The 26909-nt window shown below is 33.2% G+C and overlaps 1 protein-coding gene across 2 annotated transcripts in view; it reads left to right on the top strand.

Moving 5' to 3' along the window:
• Positions 1 to 2818: 2818 nt before the first annotated feature.
• The window catches only part of LOC140440621 (centrosomal protein CCDC61-like), a 39753-nt gene continuing 15662 nt past the window's right edge, over positions 2819 to 26909 (top strand). The window contains exons 1-4 of one of the 2 annotated variants that reach the window (XM_072530984.1): positions 2819 to 3071; positions 7614 to 7696; positions 15063 to 15202; positions 24898 to 25059. In XM_072530984.1, the coding sequence (XP_072387085.1) occupies positions 2927 to 3071; positions 7614 to 7696; positions 15063 to 15202; positions 24898 to 25059 (530 nt within the window). In that variant the 5' untranslated portion in view covers positions 2819 to 2926. The remainder of the gene's footprint in view (positions 3072 to 7613; positions 7697 to 15062; positions 15203 to 24897; positions 25060 to 26909) is intronic. The other variant, XM_072530985.1, reaches the window with a different exon arrangement.

Genomic DNA, 26909 nt, shown 5'->3' with positions numbered 1-26909 from the left:
TCTGTGATTGCAAATGTATTACGTCGACTTGACATCTAGAGACAAATTTAATTATAACATGTATGATATTTTCTGATGACCATTCAATATCAATTTTGAATGATCGATCGTTCAATGTTACTGTCAAAAGCGAAGAGCTTCTACCGTAATACTAGTTAGACAATTTTCCGATCAGTTATGTTGTATCGTTACATTAGTACATTACCTACATTAGTAAGGAAAAATTGATGTCTACATATCATCTTTTGCCAACATCTGACTTTTATCATTGCATTTTTTTATGTTGGGTAATACTTGATATGTAACATATCATGTTCTGGCTACTTAAACTTTTCTTAATTTTGGCATAGCAACTTATGCCACTACATATAACACCTTCATTTTTCATTTAGGCACATATCTACTTATACCACCTTGTTAAACATCATTTTTAGAGTACATATCAATTGAAAACGAAAAACGCGATTTTTTGGACATATCAACTTCTGCCATAACATCAAAGATATATATACATATACATATATATATATATATATATATATATATATATATATATATATATATATATATATATACGAAGTAACAAGAAGTCCAGAGACCTCTCTCTGATAGTAAATTAGGTGAACCGCAAATTCAAAGCCTCTTACTAGAGACTTTTAACGACGCTAGAAGTATCCTTTTACTTCACCATGCATCTACGATTCACCTTTGAAAATTACTATCTTTTTCGCTCTTTACGTAGAGAAAGACGTTTAAATGAAAGTAAAAGATTGCATTTCATTTCAATAGGAACTTCACCATTGCTCTACACGTGTTTCGAGTTATTCAACTCATCATCAGGAACACTTGTGGAAGTTCAACTGAAATGAACTAGACTAGACTGCATTTCATTTCAGTTGAACTTCCACAAGTGTTCCTGATGATGAGTTGAATAACTCGAAACACGTGTAGAGCAATGGTGGAGTTCCTATTGAAATGAAATGCAATCTTTTACTTTCATATATTTATATATATATATATATATATATATATATATATATATATATGTATATATATATATGTATATATATATATATATATATATACACTCAAAAATGTTTTGCATAATGTAATATTTTCAAAATTATCCACCTAATCTGGTAAAATCTATTTTTTTTTAACAAAATACTTATATACTTAATATATATATATATATATATATATATATATTAATATATATATATATATATATATATATATATATATAAAATTGTATGTTTTGAAAAAAACAATAAACAAAATTTAAAGTATTAACAATTTGTTATCATTATTTATAATATGTATTATAAATATATTTTTTTAAATTTGTACAGATATATGAACTAATACTTAATATACCCTATTTCCACCTCTTGCATCAATGCAAGACTGCATGCGATATCCCATGCTTCTTATAAGTGTATTAATGTAGTTCTGGTCCATGATACCCCATTCTTCAATTGCTGCTATTCTAAGGTCTTGTAGTGTCCTTGGGGGTGGCTGCCGAGACTGAATTTTTCTTTTGAGCATATCCCATCCGTGTTCAATATCTTCTGTCTCTAAAAAATCTGCCACATGTCTCATACGATGGGGAGGCGCATTGCCGTCCATAAAAATAAATTCTGGACCAACAGCTCCTCGCCACAAGCGTACAACAGGCCTAAGAATAGTATCAATATAAATTTGTCCATTCACGTTACCAACAATAGGAATTAAAGGAGTTTTATTATTTAGCATGATGCCGCCCCAAAGCATTATGGAGCCACCTTGATATGAGACTCTTTGGACAGCTTGGTTAAGTCTATCCTGTCGATTTGGGTTCCTCCAAATCCTAATTCGGCGATTACCCGACAAAAGGCTAACTTTTGTTTCATCAGAAAATAAAACGTTTTCCCATCTGTTGTCATGCCATTGTAAATGTTCATTGGCCCATTCCTGTCTAGTCCTTTTCTGCTCTAACGTAAGCTTTGGTACAAACAATGGTCTTCTTGTAAATAAATTCGCCGAATGTAACCTTTTTCTAATAGTCTGATCGCAAATTACAATATTATCAGCTTGCTGGAGCTCTCTTCTAATAGCTGGGGCAGTCATAGTGGGGTTTCTCCGGGCAGTTAACGTTAAAAAGCGTTCTTGGACATTGGTAGTAATTCTGAGTCTTCCGCTTTTTGGACGATCGCTAACAGAATTCGCCTCTCGATATTTTTTCACAATCCGGGACACATCACTCTAATTAACTTCAACCCGGACAACAACGTCGACTTGTGTGTGGCCTTCCTCAATCAAAGTAACGATTCTAGCTCTGTTGAACTCAGATATCACTTGTCTATTCATATTGTTCACTACAAAGTGAATAAAACGCAAACCAATTTTTATAAATATCGGTTTTCGAAAACTGATGAACACAATATGAATACTGAGAATCTTTGCGATGATTAAGAAACAAAAAGCAATAAAATACATTATTTTAGTAGACAAAAAGAAAACAGTGCAAAAAATTTCAAATGAGAAACGTTCAGAGGCGTTACAGATAATATGCAAAACATTTTTGAGTATATATATATCAAAAAAAAAAAATTTAAAAATTAGATAAAAAGTCATTAAAAAAAATAATATGTCAATAAATTTATGATAAAGATAACAAACTTAACACAAATAGTCTGGCTAATTGGCTAAACCTAAGCCATTATAATAATAAAAAAAATGGCTATATGGCACCGTCCTTAATACTGATTTCATACCATTTCGACCAAACAATGAAAATTATGGTTAAAATGTGATGGTTAACACGGGCAAATGTCAATTTGACAACCGATTTTAAAGAAACATAGAATTAGACTTGCGTACACAAATAATACATAATAATGTCAACGTTTTCTATTTTTTACCAGTATAAATAAACTTTTACACTATGGGTGATCCTAATTTGGTTACAACATGCAACTTCCACGGAGAAGAATTTTTATTTAAAATGAATGTAATATGTAATAATTTAGAAATATTAATAACTGACAAAAGTTCTGGCGAAGAATGGCAATGTAGCTACGATGCATCATGTAAGTTTTAGTTTACTTAATTAATATTTATTTATAATCTTTTTAATTACTGTTCTCTGGAATTATAATTAATATTCTCTGAAAATGTCTAAAATATGGGTTATTATTTTCTCGTTCTTCTTTAGTTACCCTGCTTTCTGCGGCTTTCGGATGTAGGCCTACTCTTGAGCATTTCACTCTTATCTGTTCTCTGCCGGTTGGTGCTAAGATCTACCCACTATTGCTTTGATTCATCTAGCCACCGTTTCTGTAGCCGTCTTCAACTACCTTTGTGTTCTCATTGTTTCTTGTCCAATATTTTATCATGCTACGTGTTCCAGTCAGTTGCATTTCATCTGTTACCGATTACATCTTACACATTTGTTTTCTTTTGTATCTCCTCATGTTAGAGAAATTACCAATAATATATCGTTCCATGACTCCGTGTGATATCCTAAACCTGTTACAATAAAACCTATAAATACCGGCAACGAATATTTGTTGAAAATGACAATATAGGGAGATGACGATTATTAAGATATAAATAAAAAAATACATATTATTTGTTTCTCTTTACTAAGATAATCTAGTACATACATTTGGCTTCTTACATTTTCTACATAAATCAATAAAAAATATGTATGTCATCAAATACAATACAAAGATATACATATTACGTATTATATTAAACTTTGCTTTCTGTGGCATGTAATACTTACCGTAGTACCGGGGTTACTTATTTGGGTTACTACTTATATCACTTTGCAGTGAGCAGGGTCACTTTGCACCGAACGTGTAAAAGCATATTTTTTGTAACCCTACGATCAATTTTATTTAGATATTTGTACTACCTCGATTGCAATACCTCAGTAAAGGCCCTGATCGACAGGCGAGTAAAACCGCGATTTTGTGGCTCGTCGGTAAAACTCGCCAGTGTATCACTGCAATACCGCGGTTTTATATACCGACGAGCCTGGCTTGTAGCTCGTCAGTTTGTTTTATTTTTTACTTGGCTCGTCATTTAAAACTGCGCGTGTATCACTACTGGCGAGCAAAACCGGCAGTTTTCAGCGACCGTTGAAGTGAAAAGATCAGTTTTTAATCATGGATATGCGAACTCTCAGCCACGACTTTTTATTATCATCATCATCATCAATGGCGCTACAACTCTTCGTGAGTCTTGAGCCTTCGTGAGCCTGCCCATCTGAGTCTATTGGCCTTTATATATCTGACTAGATTTTCTTTTCCGAATAGAGACTCTAGCTCGTTATTGTATCTGCCACTCCATTCGTTTGTCACGCTGTCTCTGCAAGGGCCATATATCATTCGAAGAATTTTACGTTCCCACACCAGCAATCCACACCAGCAATCCACACCACTGTGTTGCCCAAGATCTTGAGATGACTAAAGGAATCTCGTCAGTATTTTATAAGAAGTTCAGTCATTTGAAAAAGTTTTGAAAAATTTGGAAGAGTACTGAGATTAGAAGATGGTCCTCGATCTTTGCTGTATATGGTGACTAGGAAGAAATGCACTAGAAAATATGGATTGGAAGATTGTCTGAAGCATGCTTGACGTGATCTTCCGAATAACCGGCGTACGAATTACTGTGTGTTGCATTAATCCAAAGAGATTGTGCCCTTCAAAGACAAGTAGACTGTTATTTCTTTCTGAGGGGTTCATGCAGAGCTGGAGAGTTCTGTAGATTCCACCATCCTGAGCCTACATATAGAGTTGCTGATCGGGACGCTTAGATCTAAGAGGGGAGCAGTGTACCGAACTTGCTTATTTCGACGTAGCCCATATAATGGTTGCATCTCGAGACGACGATGATCTGCCTTCGAGAACCTTCCGGATGGATCGACCGGAATAGAATCGAAGCGTTAATGCAAGTAAGTAAAGGTGGACTATTCCAGAATATTCTAGTACATAATAACTTGTATTTATAAGTATCGCTAATATTAGCTACCGCTCCATAGATTCGCGGTACATGAAAATGGCGTCTGGAGAAGACGATACAACTTCGAACTCTATAGAATATACCAGGAACCAGATATCGTACAACACATTAAGATAGGACGTCTGAGGTGGGTAGGCCATGTAATGCGAATGGAGCAAACCGACCCAGCTAGAAAAACGCTCCTTGATAGACCTATTGGCCAAAGAAGAAGAGGAAGACCTAGAACAAGATTCCTAGACAACATAGACCAAGATATGAGAAATATGGAAATACGTGCTTGGCGGAGGAAGGCGATGGATAGGGACGACTGGAAAAAAATTCTTGGGGAGGCTAGGACCCACACAGGGTTGTAAAGCCAAAAGGATGGGAATATTAGCTAGCTCAGTTGTTAGGATACTATCGTATTTTAAACTTATAAATAAATATATTTACCTAAATTAGAACTGCTCGTTTTATTGAAAAACGGTACATTATTAATATTTATTAAAATATAATGCATCTCAGCTAAAGCTGGGAAATTGTATCTATAAAAATGATAATTTTAATAAAATTTTGAGCTGGCCAATACACACACACACACGCACACACGCACACACACAGCCGTTAAGTTGCTCTCAAGTTTTTTCGCAGTCTATAATATTCCATTCTCGCTTCCTCCTTATAACCATGCGTTAAGGAGGAAGGTCCACTAAGGCCTCTCTAGCTGCCATTAGTCTGCCTCTCATAAAACACTGGAATTCCAAGACAATTAAGTCTTTGCACTTTGCTTAATTCAAGGGTGACACTATAGTGCACCACACTATTGATGAATATATAGTTGTTGATTTTGCCACCATGCTATAAATCCGATAAAGCATCATCGTCATCAACCTGTATGCGTCCACTGTTGAACATATGTCTCCCTCAGTTCTTTCCATCTGTCTCTGTCTTGTGCGGCTTGCATTAAATTATTGCTAACACGCTTAAGGTCGTCAGTCCATTTAGTTGGTGGGCATCCTCTGCTCCGCACCGCTTCTTGTCTTGGTCTCCACTCGACAATACGTTTTGTCCATCGGTTGTCTGATAATCTAGTGACGTGTCCTGTCCAATTCCATTTTAGCGACGTGATTTTTTCGACTTTCAACTGTTGTTTTTGTTCTGTGACGTATTTCGTTTGGGATTCGGTCTCTCATAGAGATATTCAACATCTTTCGCTCCATAGCCCTCTGAGTGATGCGAATCTTATTCACTACCTTTTTTGTGAGTGTTAATCTTTCCGCTCCATAAGTGAGTAAAGGTAATACAGATTTTTCTTTTGAGGCATATGGGTAGATCCGATTTAAATACATAGTTTAATTTACCTAACGCTGCCCAGGCTAATCCTATGCGACGTGGGAACTCACATGCCTGGTTATCTCTGCCCAACCGTATTTCATGTCCTAAGTACTTATACGATGTAGTCTGCACAATATCCCTTCCATCGACAGCAATATTTCGATTTAGCACCAGATTAGTCATTATTTGCGTCTTGTTCATACTACTCTTTAGTCTGACCTCCAAGTAGGCGTGATATAATTTTTCTAATATTATTATTGCATCATACATACGATCGGCTATAACGACGAGGACGAGAAACGTTGTCTCCTTGCCATACTCCTCGCAGTTTACAGAATTTATTTTTTTCTTGTTCAGATAGTCTTACGCTAGCTGTGGCATTTTGGTAGATATATTTGAATGTGTTAGTGTAGCGATGGTCTATTCGGCATTCCGTCAATGCTTTTAACATTTTCTGATGGCTTATAGTATCGAATGTTTTCTCGTAGTCGACAAATATCAGTGCCAATAGTTTGTTGTATTCTGCAGACTTCTTCTCTATCAGATTCTTTATCACTGGTAACTGGTCGTTAGTTCAGTATCCCGATCTAAATTTAGCTTGTTCTCTAGGCTGATAGAAGTCTAACTTAGCGTCCGGTCTGTATAACATGTTCAGTCATATAACATGTCTGGATTTAAATCCCACATTTTTTTATGAGTGCGTCTGGCTACCATTAAAGTAGTAACCGCTCTCTTAGTTATTCGTTCTATTAGCTGATTCCAAGTATACCTACATTCTAATATTATCCCAAGATACTTTACCTCACTCTCCAGATTTAGGATCAGAGGTTCCAATCCCATTAAATTCCTCCTTCTGGTAAATTTTATGATTTTGGACTTCTGGGCTACATTTGAAGTCTATCCTGTAACTATAGTTAGAGCCTGTTGCCTTATATCTTTGACTGTGTGTTTAAATTTGGTCTTAAAGATGACTATATAATCCAAATAGATCCAAATAGCTCAGGACGTAATGCATTTCGTTGCTTAGTCTAGTTATCAGCCCATCCATGACAAGATTCCTTAAAAGAGGAGATAAAACTCCCTCCTGCTGACATCCTCTGGCCATTTTTGATGATGAGAGTTCAGATTTATAGGAAACAAAAATTGAAGAAGACAAGAATAATATTGATTTATCTTTTTTGTTCCCTTTTAGTAATCTAATCCTAAATAATAGATGAGAATCATATTTTCTGATAATATAAATAGGTAATGCATATAGAACATTTTTGTCATCTCTAAATATTTTTTAGATATAGAAAACTTAACACGTAAAACAGGAAATTTTAAACAGTTTGATATATTTGTTGCAATGATCAAATCAGGTCTTTTACGGGTAAGTAGACAGTTTAAAATATAATCTTAGCTATTAGAAAAAGATAAGTAGGAATTATTAAAAAAAAAGCTTCGTTTTCGCCTTTGTGTAAGTTCTATATGTGGATTGTTCTGTATTTTATTTTTAGTACATTATTCTCGGTAAATTGTTCTAGAGGTATTTTCGTATCAAATTTTTCGTTTTAAAGTTATTAATATATAATGGGAATTAAGTAAAATCGTAAGATTTTGACTATTTTATTTGATGATTGATTTGACGTGATGGTCAGAATCCATTTTCAAAATTTATTTTGAAAAATTAAACTTTAATGTCTAATTTTCTTAAAATTCTATTTTGAAACCGGCGTCAAGCCTGGAGGACGAAAAGTCCAGTATAATAGTCAAAGCCGAAATATTCTTACAGGTTGGAATTTAGCATAATGCCCATCTACAAAAAAGGAGACAGAAAAGTATGCTATAATTATAGAGGCATTAGCGTCACTAACTCGGTGAGAAGGTTGTATAGCCGAATCCTTAAAAAACGAATAGAGACGTAGTTCCAACAAATAGAGGAACAGAGCAGCTTCCGGGCAGGAAAGTCTCGTATGCACAATATTTTTACTCTCCAAAAAGTAATCGAGAAACTTGTTGTTAGAAATCTTACCGATCTTGTCTTCATAGATCTCGAAAAGGCCTACGAAACAGTACCTTTAAAATCTCCATTTAAAGTTTTGACAAGAATGGATCTAAAGAAAACATGTATCAGAGGGCCTTAAACAGGGATATTGTCTATTTTTGTCTACTTTATTTAAAATTTACATTGAATTCTTATTGACACTTTTAAAATGTTATAAAACAACTAGTAATTCTGCCCATCGCATGCGACGGAAGGTTCAATTGATGGCACTCTGAAGTCACTCGTTAAATTTTTTAAACAATAAACTTCTTTCATGTAAACCAAGTAAATATAAAGTATGATCTGATACTCTTCTGACTCTTTTGACCATTTTTTTACTGTATCCTGTATATATATATATATATATATATATATATATATATATATATATATATATATATACATAGATACATATATTTGATGGCACCCTATATACATTATATCTACTACATGTTGCGTGTCGTTTTATTTGATGAGTCATATGCTAGGATTTGGCTATTGTATATTTTGTACTCAGTCAGAGGCCTTCTTCAGGCCAATAAAGCAAATTTTACCTTATAGTGTGTCTATTATCATCCATAGTGTCATGTAATATCTCGTATATCGCTATACGTTCATTAATAACGAAATGCTGTGTAACGCCCTTTTGGTAGTTGCTTTGTTTGTTTTTTAGGATTCGGTCAGTTGTTTTTTTAGTACTTAGCCAGAGACTTTCTTTAAGTCAATAAATTAAAATTTGTCTTACAGTAAATATATTTTTATTCATAGTGTCTTATGATATCTCCTATGTCGCTATATGTGCATTAATATTGAAGATACGGTGTACTGCCCTTTTGGTAGCTGCCTTATTTGTTTTTTCTATGTTAGTATATTCTTTATTCCTTACCTTTCATTCAACACATCACACGCTCCAATCGGACTAATAACAACGGAGATATGATATAATACCCTTTTGGCATTGCCGCCATGTGTGTTTTTTCTGTCTTAACATATTTGTTCCCTTCTCTTCTGTTTTCCAATGATGTAATCATACGTCACGATCCGACGATGTATTCTACACCTACCACAAAACACTAAAAAACTATTTAAATCATTAATGCGACTTTTTATCGCAAACTAGTGTCAGCTATTCTTTCCGTACAGTTTTTTGTAAACAAACATGTTAGGTTAGGTTAATAATATAAATAACAATAAAGTGCATGTGAACACATACCTAAATGGGATAAAAAATACCACAGAAAGTCTATTTATTGACAAAAAAAATACTAAAATAAATAAAAAAGTGCCTAAATTAGCATATCAATTTGATACAACGAAGCAATGTCATTACGAAATATGTAGAAGTGATATACACGCTCTAAATCAATTAAAGGCAATATATATTACTTTATAAATTTTCTAAAGCCTTTATTTCTTTATATTCAATGTTATTTCTCTATTAAATAAATATTTCTTTATAAATTTATAAACCAGTGATGTATGAGGTATAATATATATTATACGTCATTAATCAAAATTGTTAGCAATAAATCAATTGTACCCATTTGTACCGTTTCAAAACAAAATATGATTGAAATGTCAGATTTATACAAATATTTTAAAATCAAAATTACCTAAGTCGGTCCGATATTTCTCGAGTTGTTATAAAAAAGTTTTAAAAAAATTAACTGTCGTCTTATGAAATCGATCTATGTACAAAACCAGCACGTACCTTCTTGCATATAAACCAAATAAATATAAACTAACATATAAATTATTTTGCAAAATAAATCTTACCTTTAAATTAAAGCAACCAAGATTTTTGTCAATTTTGCGAAAAAAATAATAATAAATATTCGTATTATTAATTATCTGTGTAATTAATATGTATTAATATATGTAATTAATATTTTTAGTATTTTTAATTGAACGTATTATTTCAAGAACAAAATATGAAGATTTGACTCAGATTTGAGTAGTTTTCATATTTTCTTTCCTAGATGACGCTAGGAAAGAAGGTTTTAAATCTAAAATAACGTAAACCTTTACATTGTTTTATAATAAATTGTACCTTAAAATATTATTAAAATTAATTATTAATTATATTAATGTATAATATCAATATGATTGAAATATGGTAGTTCATATTTCTTTCCTATATGGCTCCGTTAGTTGACTGGACTTACAGCGTGAGATGTCACTGTCAGCATAGCCTTTTATATAGATAGATATTATTTTTTGGTGATATTAAAGAAACCCAAAATGTGTTTTAAAGTGAGACGAACGTATGTGAACATGGTATGTTTATTAACTTACAAAAACAAAGACGAGCAGAAAAGCTTATGGCAATGAATTCCAAAATAGATTATTGAAAGTTCGATAAACGATTAAACAGTACTACCATATTACGTTTATCGATCTAAACTTGAAGCATTTTGAACGTCCTGTTCTTTATAAAGTTTTAATTCACGTATTTCAACTTTCACTTTCTCTGTAAAAATTACGACTCACAAATATGAACAATAAGTGTTTATTTAAATTTGCCAGATGTCTCAATTAAGATGGTTATTTACTGTCTCTCTCTTCAATAAGTTTCTTCTCTGTTCCACCTAGAAATTTAAAAAATAATTACTGAGTTTTTAATTGAGATGTATATATACAGACGAATGTTAAGGATTCCATGGGTACAAAGAGTTACTAATGTTGAGGTACTTCGTCGCATGTGTAAACAAAAAGAATTACTAAGAATAATCAAAGAGAGGAAAATGCAATACTTGGGTCATGTGTTGAGAGGCGAAAGATATGGATTACTTCAAGTTATACTGGAAGGAAAAGTACCGGGCAAAAGATCAATAGAAAGACGCCAGAACTCGTGGCTGAAAGACCTGAGGAGATCGTTCGAAAGCTCATCCGGAGAGATCTTTCGCGCAGCAGTTTCCAAAACTACAATTGCCATTTGGATCGCCAACCTTCGAAAGGAGACGGCGCAATGAGAAGAAGAAAAAAGAGTTTTTAATCAGCATAGACGTGATATCAAAGTAAATACCGCGCCGATTAGGCTATTTAAAGTTAATAGGCGAGACTCTTCACTCCGCGGGCTGGGGGAATATTTTTCTGTCGAAAAATTATCCATGCATGAGAATTAAATTTATTCCCAGATTAGATCTTAAGGGGGTTAAGATAGGGGCGATGTTTGGGGATCTTTGGCGATCAGTTAATCCCTGTCAGTAGTGGTCTCAAAAACCTCATTGTCTCAAAATAAGAGATGTAGTTCTTCCAAATCCTCCCCCTTTTTTAAATTTAATGTCTGTTTCGTCCCCCCGTTTTTTAAGTGTTTTTTGTGTGTTTTCTGTGTGTTTTAAAGTGTCTCAATTTTAATTTTTAACTTTATATAGTGAACTTTACATCCATTTGCCACATATTACAAGATAACTCTATCAAAGAAATTTGATAATTACAAGCTAATCTAATTGCACACCCACACAATTTGTACATCTATTCTTATTCATTGTCTTACAACTGTCACCTCCCAAAACAAAAATAAAAATCTCAATAAATAACACACATTTCATAAATATATCTCCAGAATAAATATAAATAACTTTAAAGAACTTAATGGTATAGAACATTACTCTCATCAAACAAACAATTACATTTCACCTATCTCTACTTCATTGGATAAAATCTGTCTCCTCAAGAACTTCCCTGTTTACTGTTAAACAATTACAATAGTTGACTTGAGTTCTCCAATCAACAATACAAGATAGTTTGAATCATGTTCTTTCAACCATCAATTAATAGAGTACCGGCATCATTTATTTAACTTTGTATCGTGACCTGAAGATGCTTTGCATATTGTAGAAAGCGAAACCGGTCGTCTGATTAGTTAAATTAAATTGATTGTAAGTCTAATTTATTATTTCTTTTACCTTTTATTACTTTTGTCTTGTTTTTATTATCGTAGTCCGTGTTCCTCTCTAACTCATTTTTTAGTTTGTCGAGTATGAATGTAATCTACTAACTATTTACCCGAGATCTATAAAACCTACATAAGAAAAATCAACTTATTTAACATGATTAAATCCATTTTTACAAAATTTCTAAAGAATACTGGATCTGAAATTTTGGATGCGATCTTCTTTAATTAAATTCATCATATAACTAATACTATACAGTATACTTTGTAACATTTTTTTATATTATCAACCTAATGGTATTGTAGAACAAAATAAATATTGAATAGTGTAAATGAGTGTAATCCCTGAGCACAACCTCTGGTTCATCAGGGAATTTCTTCTTTGTTTATTTGCTAACAACTGTTTGTACAAAATATTTAACTTAGAATTAATTTGTAATTGTATTATATTGAACTATCATATTGTAACATTGTTGTATATTGTATATTGGGAAATAAATAAACATTATTATTACATTATTATTATTAATCTCTTTCTCAATTTTGGCTATAAATACCGTGTCATCAGCAAAGCAAAGATTGGGCACGTTTACTCCACATTCTGTAATGCCTTCTTCCCATTCATCTAGAAGGAATTTTATACCACAAAGAATATATGTTTCACGAATGCTTTATTTTTTTCATACAAACTTGTAGGAATTTAACTAGGTGAATTTTTAACTAAATGTTCATTTTAATCAGAATTGGCCATAGTAGATACCATGGTATATTACCTAGGGTTTTCTCGTAGTCCACGAAACAGATACTTAAGGACGTTGTATTCTCTTGATTTTTTAAAAAGTTGTCTTATATTTAAAACTAGCTGTCGTGTTTCCTTCCCTTTACGAATCCGGTTTGTTCAGGAACTATTTGTCTGGCAATAAATTAATCTAATATATTGTGTATTATCTGTAGAAGGATTTTACTTGGTGTGTTCTCAACGAGATTAATCTATGGATGTTACGTTCTGTGGTCGAACCTTTTTTATACAAAGGAACAATAACGAAAGTTGTCTAGTCAGTAAGCCATTCAACGTGTCCATATGAGTTGACATAAGTAGTGTATGACTTTTCTTTCCCATATTTTTTTACACCTCAGATGGAATTGCATTTACACCATTAGATTTGTGTTGTGCTATTTTCTTTAGAGCTGATTCAATTCTTCCATTATAATATATGATTCTTTTCATAATCATTTTGATCGATGTTTATTTCATTAGTAGTATAGTCACAATAGACCTCTTGGTCGAGTGGTAGAGTGGTTAAGCGCTCACTCATATTGAGCCTAGATAGATAGATAGATAGACAGATATATAGATAGATATATAGATATATTTAATAAGGTGGCTTTTGGCTTATTCCGCTGTGACCTTTTTAGATCTATTGTGGTCCTCTAGCCCTAGGTAATATTCTCTAGCCTGACCCTTTTTAAATGGTCTAATAGCTTCGTGACTGAACCTTCCATGTAGCTCTTTTCCGGTGACTTTCTTCGCCTAATGCACATTTGCCAGGCTGTCACACTAACACACATATGCTGTATACTGCTGTATATTCTTCTAGGTAACACAATTTGTATCCCATCAGCTTCAACTGCATATTCAGCTTACAGTGCCTGACCTACTACGGCTTTGACTGTTTTCCTGTCTTTGCTTATTAGGTCTGCCGTAAAATTCGGCGAATCCCTTTCTTATATCGGAAAGCTAACTTTCCCACTCCGAAAAAGGGTGACATTTTTAATTTCTGGAGCTCTTCTCGACATTCAGAATCAATTGAGAAGGTCTTCAAAACCTCTTTATCTGAAGGTTTGCTACCCCAAATTATCTACAGATGTATCCTGAGCCCATGGCTACTTATTGTTAGTCTATTAAGGAACCTTTTGAACTAAAGACGTTCCCTATCTTCCTCGTATATGAAGACAGTGTATGAGTGCCGCTTGGGTATATATTTTCCCTCCAAAGACCTGAGAGATGCTCCCTTTCTAGGCTTTAGGGTTGGAATCACCCCCTTTAGCCACCTCGCACTTGTGTCCTCCGCACAGTTAAGTTCTAAGAAACCCGGCCAGTGGGTAGTCTCCAGGAAGCGAATCTGAGGTCCTGCTTCCAGAATTTCCACCAAGACTACCTTAAGCTTATCCACATCCATCTTGGCTTCTGGGAATATTGTTAGTATTGTTAGTACTGCTGCAATCTTACAGAAGCTGAAGCTTTGATGAAATTTGATTCGGTTCTTGGCCTTTTTACTTTGCGTTGGCTTTCGGATGGTGTGCTTCCGTCTGACCTTGGTCTTTTTGGACCTTTAGTGTTCTGAGTTTGTTTTTGTTTTGTCATGGCCTCTAATGGTTTTTACTACATTTCTTTTGCCCTAATCTAACCATAGATATAGCTTAAATATAATGGTTCACCGTAATTACGCCATATCTGTATTATTTCTGTTACTAATGAATTGTTAGCATTGCATACTGCTTTTTTTTTAAACAGCTCTCTTGTTTTGTAACGAGCTGGCATGCTGCTGTAGCTCTGCGCAAACGTTGTTGAGATATCTATTATAAACTTATTTATAACCACTTTGGATATGGGATGAGAGCTGCCCATATCGAATTTTGTCCTCTTTGTTGATGATTTTCTCTGTTCTATTAATTCTAATTAATTAATTCATAATTAATTATTCCTTAAAATGATTTGAATTGGTACAAAGTTCTCAAATAAAGTTTTCTTTTATAACATGCTACCAAACGTACACTTTAGACCTCTTACATTCACACTATTAATATTTATTGTAGACCAGTGAAAGCGTAACTTTAGATTTATTGACATTTGAAGATTTGGAATTGCTTAGATCAAGAAAAATAATTAGAAATGTAGGATATACTAACAATAACAGAAGATATCTTATAGTAACATACATAGTAGAGTTCGACAAGTAAGTTTTTTCTATAGTATTTGTTTATTAAAAAACGTCATCAACACTAAAATGTTGTTAGCGGTGGTTTAGAAATAATATCTGTAGTGATGGTTTGCATTATACGACATTCTTTACTAAATTATTAGTCTTTTCTTATTATTTTTTTTTTATTAATAATTGTTTTTAGCTAATAGACTAAATTAACAATATATTTTTATTAATTTTTATACGATGACTGCTTTTAGAAACTTATTTACTTTTTCACGAATTTCATCAACTATACATACGAACGATAATTTATACATTGGAGCTGGTTGCTGAATAATTTTAAGAAGTTGTCATGATGAGTTCGCAGATAATTGTTTCAAGATAGTGAGAAATTCCACCAAGAAAGTGCACTGGTGGAATAACAAACTTGCAAATCAAAGGACAGAACGAAAATTTAATGTTACCAAAAGATCTGGCCAGTGGGACGATTATCGCAAAGCTCAGACTCCATATAATAAAGAACTGAGAAGATTAAAAAAGAATCGTAAAGAAGTCATTGCAAGGAGATAGAGCAGACTAGTCAAAGCATGGGAATATAACATGGACGTTTACAATCTCTTTGTAGATTTTAAACAACCTATGATTCAATAGATAGAACAATTCTACCTAATATATTGGAAGAATTTGGCATACCATCAAAATTTATACAACTAGTGCAAATAACAATGACAGAAACAGAAGCACAGGTATGTATTCAGGGACAGATCACTGATGCGTTTACGATAACGCAAGGACTAAAACAAGGCGACGGACTAGCTCCAACGCTCTTTAATCTTGTTCTTGAATATGTAATTAGACGGTTGACGGTGAGCGGAAATAACATACTTACAAACAAATCTACCCAATTAGCAGCATACGCAGATGATATAAACATAATGAGCAGAACAGTGAATGCAGCGGAAGAAACCTACGTTGAGTTGAAACAGAGTGCAGAAGCAGTAGGGCTAGCAATAAATACAAATAAAACAAAACTACTCATACAAACCAGATCAAATAGACCGGAGAAACAACACTTTAATGACGATATAGAACATGTGAATAGATTCACATACCTAGGAATGGATATGGTCGCAAGCAATGAAGAAGAACCGGAAATAAATAGAGGGCTTATGCTGGCAAATAAAGCCTATTTCGCGATGGGCCACATATTCAAATCGCGAGACGTACACTGGAAAACAAAACTCCGGGTGTATAAAACAATAATCAGGCCCATAGTAAGTTATGGTTGTGAAACATGGGTGGTGACACAGAAATCTGCCAATATATTAGATGTGTTTGAAAGAAAAATATTACGTAGGATACTGGGCCGAATAAGTGAAAACAACAACTGGCGAATTAGGTATAATAGAGAAATATACGAGCAATATAGCGAACCAACACTAGCACAATACACTAAACTGCAGAGATTACGGTGGGCAGGGCACGTGGTCCGCATGCATGAGAATAGAATCCCCAGAAATTTACTAAATGCAAGAATGCAGGGAAAAAGACCTGTTGGAAGACCTAAAAAGAGATGGGAAAACGAAGTCGATGAGGATGCCAGGAACTGCCTGGGAACGCGTTCATGGAAAAGAACAGCGGTAAATCGAGATGATTTGAGAAGCTTGTTGAAGGAGGCCAAGGCCCGATTTGGGCTGTAGTGCCATTGGATGGATGGAGAGCAAACTATAAAAAAAACACAAGTCTTTCAAGAGCTACCAGTTTCAATAAAACTAATGTTTTAGAATTTTATGACAATTATAGTCGAGTTCTTCAGAAATAACCTTTCGCTGCAGATAGAATTTTCAATCTCGACGAAGCTGGTGTAATGACGGTTGTTCAAGCTCCGAACATAATTTAAAAAAAGGAATTATGCAAGTGGGACAAGCTGTTTCTGGCAAACGTGGACACCTCGTTACTATGGTGAATTGTTAGCACATCGGGCAATACCGTATCACCAGTTTATTTCCTCGGACAAGGTTCCATGATACTTTTATGGTTGGTTGTCCATCTGGTAGTTTAGGCTTGGTAAATAGTCTAGTGGATGAATGAACGCATCGCTTTTTTAAAAAACGCTAGAACATTTGGCGATTAACACTAAATGCCCTTATCCTTCACTATCATCGAGGTTTTCCAAACTTTCGCTGTTTTCTTCATTTTCAATTTCAGCAAGCCACTGAAGTAATTGACGTTCTTTACGTGAATCCATTTTACTAAAAATGCAAATTAAAATTAACAAAGGATTCCTAACAAGAGCGCCCATATAGAAATTTGTAGGGGGGCAGACGTGTATTTTTGTCAAAATGTTTGTCTATATATGTAGGTATAATACGTATAAATATATAATATAATTTGTTATAATTGTATAATATAATTGTTTCTTCCCGAAAAGCTAGGGGGGCCACGTCCCCCCCCCCCTTGCCCATGGGTATGGGCGCCTATGGTTCCTAACCTAACCTAAACAATAATATTTTAATTAAACTTACCCAAATATTAAACAAAAACCTAAAAGTTTCTTTGAGATAACACAAATGTGATTTCGTCGTGATTGCACGCTTAGTGAGGAATATTCTCACCTGAAGAGGGATGTCACTTCTTTCAAGTATCAGAGCACACTGACCGCTTGAAATATTCTACAACTTTGTCATACCCTCTCATGAACGATGATAAAGGCATTCCTCGGTGCTCAAGGTTATCGTATTAGCCAAGACAATTTTATTAGTTATAAATAAATATGGTGAGCTATTCCCTTATAGCGCGTGTAACGGCGGGTTAAAACAAGTAATTTCAAAACCACGAGAAATATAAATAGAAAGTTTTAGAATTTTGTTATTAAATGATCGAAGTATATTATACCAATTTAATAAATATGTAATTAGTTTTTAACTGTTTTATCTGAAACAAAAAATAAATACACGTATATCAAGAAAAAAATTGTGCTTTTTTTGTATATCCTTTTCCTTATAACTAAATTTGACAGAAGAAATAATTTTTGTAACTTGAGAATATGATTAATGCACTCACATTTCCAGTTTGTATTATCGCATATAATTTTTGAGTATTACTTATTACCTATTTAAATTAAATACTTTAACAAGCTTAGTAAGTTATGTTATTTTATTTTAATATATATATATATATATATATATATATATATATATATATATGTAAATACTTTTTTCTTTTTGGGTGTGGTAGTCAATAAAAAATAGAGCTTTGCTAAGGCGTACTATTTATTCTGAATCCAAGCTTTCGGTGGTTTTTTGCCACCTTTATCAAGGTCTACAAAGAAAATTACTATGTTGTAACAAATTGAATGGTGCCAAAAAGGCTGTAAAAAACTATAAAAAACTTACCCGAATGTAAGATTCGTGGCATAAACAACAACGTTAAATAACATGATAAAACTGAGGTTGCAACTAAACTTAAAAATGTTACTGTTAAAAAACACTTTAAAAATTTAATTTTTAAAGTGTTTTTTAACAGTAACATTTTTAAGTTTAGTTGCAACCTCAGTTTTATCATGTTATTTAACGTTGTTGTTTATGCCACGAATCTTACATTCGGGTAAGTTTTTTATAGTTTTTTACAGCCTTTTTGGCACCATTCAATTTGTTACAACATAGTAATTTTCTTTGTAGACCTTGATAAAGGTGGCAAAAAACCACCGAAAGCTTGGATTCAGAATAAATAGTACGCCTTAGCAAAGCTCTATTTTTTATTGACTACCACACCCAAAAAGAAAAAAGTATTTACATATATTTTTTCCAAACTAGTCAAAAAACTTTGGACTACTTTTTCTATATATATATATATATATATATATATATATATATATATATATATATATATATATATATATATATATGGGATTATTCCATTGGAAAATAATAAGATATTTTCAATTTCCCAGAAAATTTTAATTAGTAATGAAATGTTCTATCTACCTGTATATACTATATTATTTATCTATGATAGAAGCCTTTAAAGACACCTATTGAACCGTAACTAGTTCTTGTACTTTTAGAACTACTCAAACTACAACTGTTCTGTACAATTGAAGCTTCCGCATCTCCATTATTTCCCGTTGAGGCAGTTAGACCATTTCCGAAGGCACCAGCTATAGTTTATTTTTATGAACGAGAGAGTAATTAGCATAATTTTAACTGGTAGCTCCGACCACTCCATGGGCGTGCTCAAGATTAATTGAAAAATTACTTTGAATAATTGTAAAAAATAAATGAATTATTTCAGTGTTATAAAGTGTTATGTGTATGTAAACAAAAGTGACCTCTTTTATCACACACTATATTAGAACTGACTGGCCTACATTAGAAAGGGTTTTAACAAATTCACATTTTTTTTAATTTTCAAAAATTACAAAAGAGAAAAAGAGTTTTTAAAACCGTCTAAGGTATGATAAATAGATGAATAAAAATATTAATATAAAACTTACAGCTACTTGTTACAAATCCAAATCAGATTCAGAAGATGAACTTTCAGAACCAAGATTTATAATAACTGGCTCGATCATTTTATCAGTAATATTGTCTAGCTTCCACATTTTTTCCTCTTCTTTAATAGTGCGATTTACTGCCTTTTCCCAGTTTTCAGATTTTACATTATTTACGGCCTCCAAAAACAACTGTTTAACATCATGAATTTTAAAAGTGGTATTTTTTCTTGAAACTTCACTCTTTATCTGTGCCCATACCAGTTCAATCGGGTTTAATTCACAATGATATGGTGGGGATCTAAGTACTGTCATTCCACGATTTTTGGCAATTTCATCAATTTCGTATTTTTTAAATTTTTCTTTATGAAGGGCACACAACGAATAAAGTTCCTTTCTTATAGATCCGGAATGGCACGTAATATTTTTTGAACTCAGCCAATTCTGCAAGTCTTTTTTTAACCACTTGGTTGTGGGCAGTCCTTCTATAAGTCTGGAGTGATAACTTGCATTATCCATTACTATTACACAGTTCTTAGGAAGAAGATCTATCATTTGTTCGAACCATTCTTGAAAGACATCAGCGTTCATGTCTTCGTGGTAGTCACCGGTACGAGTTGATTCAAAAGTTAATAAACCACCTTCAACAAAACCGTCTGAACTGCCAATGTGTACTATTATCAGCCTGCGTCCCTTTCCTGATGGTGGGTTTAAACCAGTAGATAAGTTATTTACAAAAGCGTGCCTTTGACTTGTAACAGTTTCATCCTGCCAAAATTTATTTGGTGTATGACCCTCGTTGATCCATGTTTCATCAAGATAAAATATTTTTCTTTTTTGGTTTCTCATTTCCTTTATGGTTCTTAGAAAATGTCTTCTCCATATGACAATATCGCTTCTTTCTAATAAAATAGACTTTCTGGGATTCTTTTTCCAGCGGAAGCCTATTTCTTTTAAAAGTTTCCATAACGTACTTCGACTCATTTCTGGGTAATCCTTATCATCTCGAACTGAGACAAGAACTTTATCCAATGTTGGAAATTCTTGTCTAAAGAAGAATTCATGCACTTTCCGTCGAAGTCCTTCTTTAAAATGATATTCTATTTGAAATTTTGGTTTCCCTGGAGCATTACGTGGCATTTGAAAACTACCACATTTCTCTTCTTTAATAACTCTGTAAATCGTAGATTTCCCAACACCAAGTGTACTGCTAACTAACTCAACGGTCTCATCAACACTTTCACATAAACGTTTGTCTGTAAATGATTTAAAACAATTAAATATTAATGTTTTTTCATTAACTGTTAGACGACCAATTTTTCGGCGTTTACACGGCACTTCCAAATTTTCCATAACGCTAGTATACACAATAAACTGCACCTTGCAACTGAAGTACCTACTTTTAGTGAACTGTTAAGAATTTTGAATATGCCACTTGGACCTTCCTACAAAATGGAAAAACCCACTATCACATTTTCTGTGGAATAAGTTTAGAAGGTAATTATCTAGTCAATTACTGTCGTAGATTCCTGGAATTAAAGAATTAAATGTTTGATTGTTGAAACCCTTACTTCGTGGAATGCACTCATTTCAGATAAAATAAAACGTTTTATTTTATCTAAAGAATTAAACTTTATTTTGCAAATAGGTAGGTACTTATTAAACTTTTATTGGTTATATATAACCAATAAAATAAACATCTTACATTTCTTGCAAATTCATTAGTACCTGTTAACCTCCATCACTCCGACACTGGCAACCTTATTTAGGGATTAGTAAATCCTCACAACTATTGTATTCTATTCTGCTCCAACCTTTATACCTGGTGGTCATACTCAATTTAAAATTGTTTTCCTATATACTTCTGTAAACTTGTTGACAAATATCTGTTTTTCATTGAGTCACCCGTATCAACATTTTAGGGATTTGCATACATAATTTATTGTTTTATTACTCTCTCATACATAAAAATACACTATAGAAGTAGAAAATCGCGCGGTAAAAAGCGAGGCAGGTCTAAAATTCTTACTAAAACGCCAGAAGAAGAGGCCATAGAGCAACAGAAAATAGATAAGGAAAAGAAAATTAGCGTCGCAAAGAAGGTTTTACACGGAATTAAAACATCTAGAGGAAGTGATTCATTTCAGTTTGTTATTCCTATTCCGATCATTTATCTGATAATGAATGTGTTTTTGATGATTTGTTTTTCGAAAACCTGTTTGTAAATGACTACATTATTGTTAAATTTTGTACAAAAAACTGTTGTTCATTACGTTCCTCAAATCAACGAAAAAGCGCATAGTGAATTACACGTGTCATTTATGAGTAAGGAAGGATCAACAGTATATTTTTCTGAAATCAAGGATATTTCCACAATACAAATAGACGATGTATTTCGGAAACTGCCATCTCCCTCCAATACAAAGCACACCGAAAGAATCCAATCTTTAATTTCATTTAGGTTTGATCAAAGTCAATTCGATAGATTAATGTCATTATTTTTTTACTACTTTAATAAAGTTTAATTGGTTTATGTAATATTATTCAAAAAGTACCCCATGCAATGTTCAAAAGTACCTCATGATAATACCTTTCAAAATTGGTTAAAAAACAAAGATAAAAAATTCCCAATAAATGATGTTAAAACGTATAGTTACAAAAACATCCAAATACTGTACAAAATTTATACCAGTGGGCTACAGAAGATTGTTTATGTTTTCTTTAGAAGCGTGGAGACCTCTTGTAGGAAAAAATGTTGAAAGGTGCTTCCCTCAACCCTATTTATAACATTCTTCTTCTTCTTCAGCCTTAAGTAATCCAACTTTGGACATAGGGCTCCCCCAAATCAATCCAGTGTTTTCTATTTTGCGCCACTTGCTTCCAGTTGTGTCTTCCGATCTTCTTAATGTCATCAGCCCATCTCATTTGTGGTCTTCCTCTGCTTCTCTTTCCTAACCATGGTCTCCATTGTTGTATTTCGTGGTTCCATCTTTTATCCTTTAGTCGGGCATTGTGTTCTGCGAAGCTCCATTTTAATTTGGCAGCATGTTCTTCTGCGTCTTTTACTTTGGTTTTGCTTTTGCGTCTTTTATCCATATTAGACTTGGTAAGTGTCCACGTCTGTGAACCATACGTGAAAATAGGGAGGATACACTGATCATAAATTCTGGTTTTCAAATATTGTTCTATTTTAGTGCTTTTCAACTCAGTTTTCCAAATCCTGCCCATTCTAACCTTATTCTTCTGGTAAGTTCGGCAGTTTGATTTACTTTGTTAACTTTCATTATACCACCTTCACCAAATTGAACTCTCGGAGTAAAACAACATTGCTGATAACGTTCACCAGTTCTTCTCCATATCCTAGGCCGCCCATGATGAGTAAGTATCTGTTAAATTTTGATTCATCCGTGAAAAGCACAGCACTTCAATCGTTAACACCCCAATTAAGACGTTCACGAGCGAAGTGTAGAACGCGATCTTCAACTTGACTTGTGGTTCTTCATCTACCTTGACCTGGCCTCCTGGTGTATTGTCCTGTTTTCTGAATCCTTTGTACTGTATCAAACACTCTACTTCGAGAAATTCCTAAAGCATGTGCGATGTAACGAATGCTCCGCCTACCATCCTGTAAAGCAACAGCTTGTGCTACGTTTTCTGGTGTCATAATTTTTTAATAAGTTTTAAACAGGAGACAATACAAAAACCTACAACCGAACTTATAATCAGGTACAGTATCACAATAAACTTAAATTAATCATTATTAGTTATTATATATCAGTATTAAGTTTAAGTATTAGTTGTATATTAGTATTAAGCCACTATTTCACATTAATAACAAAAAGTATGTAAAAGTGTTGTTGTTCGCATAAAACATCTAGACAGATTCAAACAAGAAAAAACGTTATCGCTAACAAGTCATAAAGTACAATTCAAACATTTTAAACAGGTTTTGATCTAAACACCAACAAAAACCAAAAACATCTGAGTGTCCGGTTAATTTTGCACCCCAGTGTATATACACATTTGGAATTTTATTTACGGAACATAGGATTTTTAATACAATTATTAAGATTCCCTGATTTGCAATTAACCAGTGTAAATTTATATATAACGTCGCGATGTTTTACAACTAATTTATTTGTTCCACTGGATTGCCTCTCCTCTGCGGTTTGTAGTAGCGTATGTGACACGCCGACAGTGTTGCTCCATCTACCGATATTTCCTGAAAGTCCGGTTTTGTGCAGATAATTAAAATTGTTTTATTAACATCAATTTTGTTTGTGTTTATTAGGTATTATTTTAATTATTAAATTTATACTTAAAGACGTTTATTATTCCAAATATTGTTTATAATTTCAAATTAAAAACGGGTGTATTATTATTTTATTTTTGAAATTCCTTTTTATTTTTAGAAATCTACTTTTTTTCAAGCCATTTTGGCAATAAAACAACCATTTTTTTAGTTAAATAATATTTTTAATTCCATATCTACATTTATAAATACGTACGTTTTCGGCGAATTGACATGCACTCTAGCTGTGTTCCGTTTTTACACTTACACTGGCAGCATCGCGGCATGAATTGAGACTCCAGTCGAACAAATAAATTAATTATAAAACATCGCGACGTTGTATTGAAATTTACACTGGTTAATTGCAAATCAGAGGATCTGAGTTATTGTATTAAAAATCCTATGTTCCGTAAAATTTTTTCCAAATCTGTATATATATATATATATATATATATATATATATATATATATATATATATATATATATATATATATATTTCTCCTAACTATTTAATTTGAAACTCTGTTTTGAGGGAGGGGTGTGCCACTTGTATTTTGTTTGTTACTTTTATGGTAAAAGTCAGTGCTTCTTCTCCATACTTTAGAACCGAAAGCACGCAGTGATCAAATACTCACCTTTTCAAGCCATGGGAATATCTGATGTAGTTGTGCATAAACGTATAAAATGTAGATACATAGTGCCGTACAAATTGGATCGATATGGCTTACAACAAAAATCCTGATGTTGAACATATACGAAGTGAGTGGCTGGTGTCTGCCATACCTATATATTATGTCCGAAGTAGCGATAAATGTATTAATCTTATCTGCATACTCTAGGACGTGAGTAAATAGTGAGAAAATAGTAGTAAATAGGATAATCGATATATTTTTCTTTTCTTTAGTAGTAATGACAGATAATTATATCTTTATTTGTTTTAGAATTCGCTATCCATTACCACTGGAGTATTGTGGTCCACCAGATCCTCTGGTTCTTCAATCAACAATACGCAGACTAGAAGTCGAATTAGCGAAAAGTAATGAGAAACTCGCCTTAAAGTCAAATGGTAACGACTCTAAGAAGATCTACTTTTTACAGAGACGGTAAGACTTTAATCCCATAATATTAAATAAATAAAATAAAAACAATAAATAAAATAAAGCATTTCATAAAGGGCATAGGTACAACGTATATTGTATATTTGTGTAAATGTTCTACATTTTTTTATAACTGTAACATATCTCACATTTAACTAATTATATAGTTATTAACACAGTTTAAAGTAATCTAATTGAGGTTTGTTTTTGTGCATCTTATACACTTTGAAAGCTTTTTCTCGCTTGTTTCGAAGAATTAATCTTTAGCAGATGCGCTATTTTCTTCAGCCCATGTTATGAAGGTATTGAAATAATTAAATGCTATATCTGAACAATTTAAATCTTCTACCTTCTTCTTCTTCTTCTTAACGTGCACTCTCCTCAATGGAGGTTGGTTACTGCAATTACAAACTCTTCTCTGTCTTCAGCTTTTCTTATAAGCTGATTAAAATTTAGCTCTGTCTATTGTCCATGTCGGATGTTTCTTATCCACGATAGACTTTTCCTTTCTAGTTTTTTTTCCTCAACCTTTCCTGTTACTTTTTAAGGTTTATTGGTACATATTAATTCTCAGTATGTGGCCTAGGTATAACGTTAATTTTCACTGTGTTGAAAAGTTCTCGTTCAGCATTTCTTCGTGTGAGGTAAGCCATGTCCATGAAATATTGAGGATTGTCTGGTAGATCCACATTTCAGAGGCCTCCAGTTTATTTACGGTTGTTGTTTTAAGGGTCCATGTTCAGACGTGCTACGTCCAGACGTAGCATTTTAATAAATATAGTCGAGTTTTATTCGAGAATCACATACAATTAAATCTTCTTCACTTGTCCCAAATTCTCTTACTGATAAATTTTGAAACTGGTTGGCAATAGGTAGATTATTTGCAGGATCACATTTTGTTTTATTGTGATACATCATTATTGCAGGCCATAGCTTTTACCAACATTTTCTACGAAAAACTAGAACAAACAACCCAACAAGTAAACTAAGGCGATATACTAATAGTGATGGGTGATATAAACGCTAAAGTTGGAGAACACAATATTAACGTGGAAGCCGTAATGGGCAAACATGGCCTGGGAGTGATGAATGAAAACGGAGAGCGTTTTACAAATTTTTGTTCCAATCATAGCTTAGTTATTAGTGGAACCATCTTCCCACATAACAATATCCAAGGTTACATGGACTGCACCAGGTCATATAAGAGAAGATCAAATAGACCACATCGCCATATCAAAAAGATGGAGATCATCTCTTCTTGATGTACGTAATAAAAGAGAAGCAGACATCGGAAGTGACCATCATCTAGTAATCGGTACCATTAAAATCAAGATGGTAAAAACAAAATCACTCGAAACACCAACAGACCAACATATAATCTAGACAAATTGAAAAAGGCTCCAGGACGACACATGTTTAGGGAGGAACTGCAACTCAAAACAAGAGAACAAGAGAGTGACGTACATAGCTGGGAAGATTTGGCAGATGTTTTGACAGAAATAGCTGAAGATAAACTGGGTAAAAAAGAGAAACAGAAAAGAATGGATGTCAGATGAAACTTGGAATCTTATCGAGGAAAGAAAACAGCAGAAGAAAGATATTTTGTAAGCAAGAACTGTAGAAGAAAGAGCGAACCGACAACAAGAATATGAAACAATAAATAAAGCAGTTAAAAGAAATGCAAGAAGAGACAAAAGAAGGTGGGCTGAAGAACTGGCAAAACTAGCTGAAACAGCTGCACAACACAACAGAACTAGAGAGCTATACCAAATTACTAAACGACTAACAAAAATGGGCCCAACTATTCAAAAAAATTAGTTACTACAACAAATGACCAAGTAGAGAGATGGAAAGAG

The sequence above is a fragment of the Diabrotica undecimpunctata genome, chromosome 5 (genome assembly GCF_040954645.1).
Source record: "Diabrotica undecimpunctata isolate CICGRU chromosome 5, icDiaUnde3, whole genome shotgun sequence".
Taxonomy (NCBI): Eukaryota; Metazoa; Arthropoda; class Insecta; order Coleoptera; family Chrysomelidae; genus Diabrotica; species Diabrotica undecimpunctata.
Note: the sequence above shows the minus strand (reverse complement) of the source record. Positions and strands in the feature narration are given on the sequence as shown.